Source organism: Balaenoptera physalus, assembly GCF_965194825.1.
Source record: "Balaenoptera physalus genome assembly, chromosome: 13".
NCBI lineage: Eukaryota > Metazoa > Chordata > Mammalia > Artiodactyla > Balaenopteridae > Balaenoptera > Balaenoptera physalus.
Genome location: NC_138892.1, coordinates 60,033,271 through 60,037,949, shown reverse-complemented (window position 1 = coordinate 60,037,949; position 4,679 = coordinate 60,033,271). Strand labels below are relative to the sequence as shown.

Sequence of the window (4,679 nt, the reverse complement as noted above, 5' to 3'; positions counted from 1 at the left end):
CACCCCTGGTTGTTTTTGAAGACTTCCTTTGCCTTGCTTTTCTGCTGGGAGGGAGGGGGACCTCCTTGCAGCATACTGTACCAACTAGTAAACATTTTGAAGGTGAACAAGTATAAGACTGAGAGCAAACCAAACAAGAGTGCTCAAGTTGTTGCTACAGAAGAACAGAAGAATTTTCAACCTAGTATGGGAAGTGGAGGAGAGTTGCCCACCAGGAGTGCCTTCAGGAAAGGAGAGAAAACCCAACCTGTCTATCTGTCCAAAGCAGAGATTCATCAAACATTTGTTGAGTACCTACTATGTGTAAAACACACTATATTCCCAGGGAGATACAAGATACAACAGCATGAATAATGATGAGAATAGGGTCTACCACTTCTTGAGCATTTCATAAATGCCAAGCACTGTGCCAAGTTTTCATTTAATTGTAGAGACAACCTATTAAAGAACGGTCACCATTACTAGTGAAGAATAAAAGCCCAAGAGAGAATAGATAACTTGTCTAAGACTTATAAGCCAGTAAGTGACAGAACCCAGATTTGAACCCAAGGATATGGTGTGTTCACCCAAAGTCTGTGTTTAACCCTTAAAGCCCAGAAATCCAGCCAGTGAAACCCCCAGGCTATGAAAATCCAAAGAAAAGCCAACATAGGAACATTAACTTGGTTCTGTCTTAAATATTAACTATTTTCTGTCCCCCTCACTGAACTTTTTCTGCTCTATCTACCTCACTGCCATTCTATACAATATTGTCTGCTTTGTGTTTTCCATGAGACTATATTGAAGTGAAAACTGGAGATGCTTCCATCTAGAGTCTATCATTTTCCATGACTCACTGAAACTAGCAAATTGAAACTCAAAAAAGACCATGAACATAGTTGTTTTGAAGCCAAAACTAAAGTTAGAAAATAAATTTTAACCCCAATAAAGTGGGTTACAAATTAACGGAAACCATAATGGGTTGTGGGAGGGAGAGTGAATCTGGTGTATTCAGACTCTAGAATGACTCATGAATGAAGGGTCAGTCTCCATCTGTACCATCTTGGGTCTGAATGCTGGGAGGTCACCTTGACACCCAAATTTCTTCAATTTTGGAGACAAGTGGGTGGTTGGCTACCCATGAATAGCCACTCCTGCTCAAGGCTAAAGACTCTCTGAAGGCTCTCCAGAGGTAAATGGAACTCGGACAGAACAAAGTATGTTTCAGTAGGGGGCCAGATTCATCAATGAGTGGTGAAATCACCTTGGTGGGGATTGATCAACACTTATTAGAAGAAAATAGAACATAACAGTGCACCTTATGTCATAAGGGCATTGTTTCATGAAGTTTGTGTGTCAGTTTTGTGTGTATGTACTGAGTATGTACTGAGTACATCTGTGTATGTACTGAGTACCAACGTAAAATATATTTCTACTAGGAGTCTGAGTCAAATCTCTCAAGTCACTAGTCCAGGCTATATATACCTCCATCCATTTGTTAGGTAAGAGACAGCATAGTATAGTGGAGCCAGAACACCTCATACTAGCACGACGTGACTTCAGACAACCTCAATTTTAACCTCTCTACACCGCAGTTTTTCAATCTGTAAAGTAAGGACAATAATAGAACCTACCTTATAGGCTTGTTGAGGGTTAAAAGAGTTAATATTTATACACTGCTTACTACAGCGCCTAGCATTGTGCTAGCAGGATCCAGGAATAAAAAAGCGAACGAGGAACAACCCTAGCACCAACGCACTTGTCCATGGCTCCTCATTGTGGGGTTTTCTCCATATTGAAAGGAGGAATTAACAAAATGCTTTATTCCACCCCCACCCCACCCCCGCCTTCTTCCACTTCTCAATCTTGCACCAAGTAACAGGACTGTCAGAGAAACGAGCCGAGAGCGTCCCCCGGTGGCGTAGTGTCGCCTTCGGTCTCAGTGCTTGGGGCCGGGGGCCTGCCGACCTCGCACTACAACTCCCACCATGCATCTCTTGCCCTCCGGCCTCTAACTGGGAAGGCGACTTGCGGCCCTGCGCTGAGAAACTTCCGCGCCCAGCATCGCAAAAAAGGATAATTATAGCCGCCCAGAATTACTTCCGGGGTAGGGCGTCGCAAGGGTTGCTGGGAAACATATAACTCTAATTTTCTTCCGCCAGCTGGTTAAATAGTCCCACCGGCACCATGTGCCACGGAAAAAGAAGCTCGAGAAACACCTTCCTGCCCTAAATTTCAGCGGAAACGCTGAATAATAAAGAAAATTTGAGTAAAGTGGATTTCCGTTCTTGGCGTGCTTCCAGTAGACGTCTAGGAGGAATCTCCCGGCGTGAGCGTAGGGATCTCGCGCTATATAGGAGAGTCGTAACGAGAGCCGGATCCTTTTTCGCCTCTTCGCTTCCAAGATGGTGAGTTCTAGCTCGTGGTGAATGTGGGGGGCCGGGTGGAGGCTTGAGAGGAGCAGATTTTGGGATTGTGGGGATTTGAAAAGCTGGGCCACGGTGGAGGAATGGAAAGAGCGTATGTTTGTTCCAGGCTTGGAGGGATTTGCGGAGGGACTGGATATCTGAGTGGCACTTTTCTGGGGGTTACCAGCGCGGAATGTGGCTGGAAGGGGGATAAGCTGGGTAAATTGTGTCTTCTTCCTAATGGGGTTTTCATTTTCATGCAGACCAAGAAAAGAAGGAACAACGGTCGTGCCAAAAAGGGCCGCGGCCACGTGCAGCCTATTCGCTGTACCAACTGTGCCCGTTGCGTGCCCAAGGATAAGGCTATTAAGAAGTTCGTCATTCGGAACATCGTAGAGGCCGCAGCCGTCAGGGACATTTCCGAAGCGAGTGTTTTCGACGGTGAGCTTCTGGCGCGTTAACTGTGCAAGTATCCGAATATCTAAAACCGCTTCCTGCCGCCTCTCCCACCCCCCCATCCGCAGGCTGTGTTCATTGGAGCGTCTCCAACAATTTTTTGCGCCTTTAGGATTGTTAGTAGAAGAGAATGATATGTTTGCTATGTTGTTTGACGTTTTGAGCCTTCTCTGGACAGAGGGGGACTCTTTGTGGTATTGCATAGTCTTTGACTCTTATTTTGTGACTGCCTGTGTAGGGGGTGAGATTCCAAAAGCACATATGGTGCTTATCCTGTGTCAGAACTTCGGGAGTACTAGCTGAAAATGTAAATGTAACAACTCTTGAATTGTTGACGAACATTTGAGTAGTTGTAGAAAGGAGTCTTTCGAAGACTTTTAAAGAGTCGAAGTAGTCTAGCTTGGTCGACAAGGGTGATCTTTGGAGCAATATGATGTCGTTTTGATCTTTTCTTTGTCTTAAGATGAATTAACTTTTTTAGGCAACAGGAGGGGGCCCAGGAGTAGGCATTGGGGATGATGCAATTGCTGAAGGAACTGGATTCTTGGTGATATTACATCTGTGGTGTGGATTTAGTCCCTATGGTGACAGGGTCGCTCAGTAAGGGAATATTCATTTGTGGAACTGTGTTGTATATGTATTTAGATACCAGAAACTGAACACTTGGCTTTGGGGGCGAAATCTTGTAGATATGCCTGACAGACATTTGAGTGAGTTTACTTTTTAAAAAAATTTATTATTCATTTTTGGTTGCGTTGGGTCTTTGTTGCTGCGCGCGGCCTTTTCTAGTTGCGGTGAGCCGGCCTCTCATTGCGGTGGCTCCTCTTGTTGTGGAGCTAAGGCTCTAGAGCGCAGGCTCAGCAGTTGTGGTGCACAGGCCTAGTTGCTCTGCGGCATGTGGGATCTTCTGGACCAGGGCTCGAACCCGTGTCCCCTGCATTGGCAGGCGGATTCTTAACCACTGCGCCACCAAGGAAGCCCATGAGTAAGTTTATTTTTGACTGATAGAATGAACAAGAAAGAACAGTGCAGTGTGGTACCATACCTAATATCAAACCTATAATTTTCTGTTTCTTAGCCTATGTGCTTCCCAAGCTGTATGTGAAACTGCATTACTGCGTGAGTTGTGCCATTCACAGCAAGGTAGTCAGGAATCGTTCTCGGGAAGCCCGGAAGGACCGAACGCCTCCACCCCGATTTAGACCTGCTGTGAGTATCTTAAAGAGGAGATGTGGAAGCCAGAGGGGTAATTGACAAAAGATAAGGAAGGACCCAAGGAATATCAAATTAAGATCTCTGACTATGGGTGGGATCAACTAAGTCTGTAAAGACCCACACCTAAACATTTGTTTAGGGACACTTTTAAAGAATAGCTGTAAGAATCTGTTTCAGGTTGAATAGTGTAATCTTGTTCCACATTTATTCATACTTTTATGACCCAAATACATTGTTAGTGATGGGAGGGTAGTGGTCAGGTTCTTTGAGGAGGGACTCTTCCATGTATGGTTTTTTTAAATTCTTTCATTTCTTTATCTTTCAGGGTGCTGCCCCACGACCTCCACCAAAGCCCATGTAAGGAGCTAAGTCCTTAAAGACTGAAGAAATACTGTTCCCTGGAAAGACAATAAAGTGGAAATTATACTTTATATGGCGTGTTGAGTATCTATTGTCAGGTGGAGTGGGAGTGTGTTTATGTCATAGAACTGTAATTACTTTTACCAAGTATTCAGTTGTGGAGTGCCATGTGGTGTTTTCATGGGGTGAGAAAGCTTATCCAGGTAAGTTAAACCTTTTGTATTTCTGCCTTTGGCCTCCCCAATTTGCATAGCTGTGGGG

At 44.7% G+C, this 4,679-nt stretch overlaps 1 protein-coding gene across 2 annotated transcripts; it reads left to right on the top strand.

The window, feature by feature from the left end:
• Positions 1 to 2,163: 2,163 nt before the first annotated feature.
• RPS26 (ribosomal protein S26) lies at positions 2,164 to 4,489 on the top strand (the record flags this gene model as incomplete). 2 transcript variants are annotated; one of them, XM_082421918.1, is made up of 4 exons in its annotated part: positions 2,164 to 2,387; positions 2,651 to 2,828; positions 3,922 to 4,052; positions 4,384 to 4,489. In XM_082421918.1, the coding sequence occupies 4 exons, from the start codon at positions 2,385 to 2,387 to the stop codon at positions 4,417 to 4,419; spliced, it is 348 nt and encodes a 115-aa protein (XP_082278044.1). In that variant the 3' UTR covers positions 4,420 to 4,489. The 2 variants fall into 2 exon arrangements, with proteins under 2 accessions (XP_082278044.1, XP_082278043.1); XM_082421917.1 differs by lacking the exon at positions 2,164 to 2,387 and having other exon boundaries at positions 2,645 to 2,828.
• Positions 4,490 to 4,679: the final 190 nt, after the last annotated feature.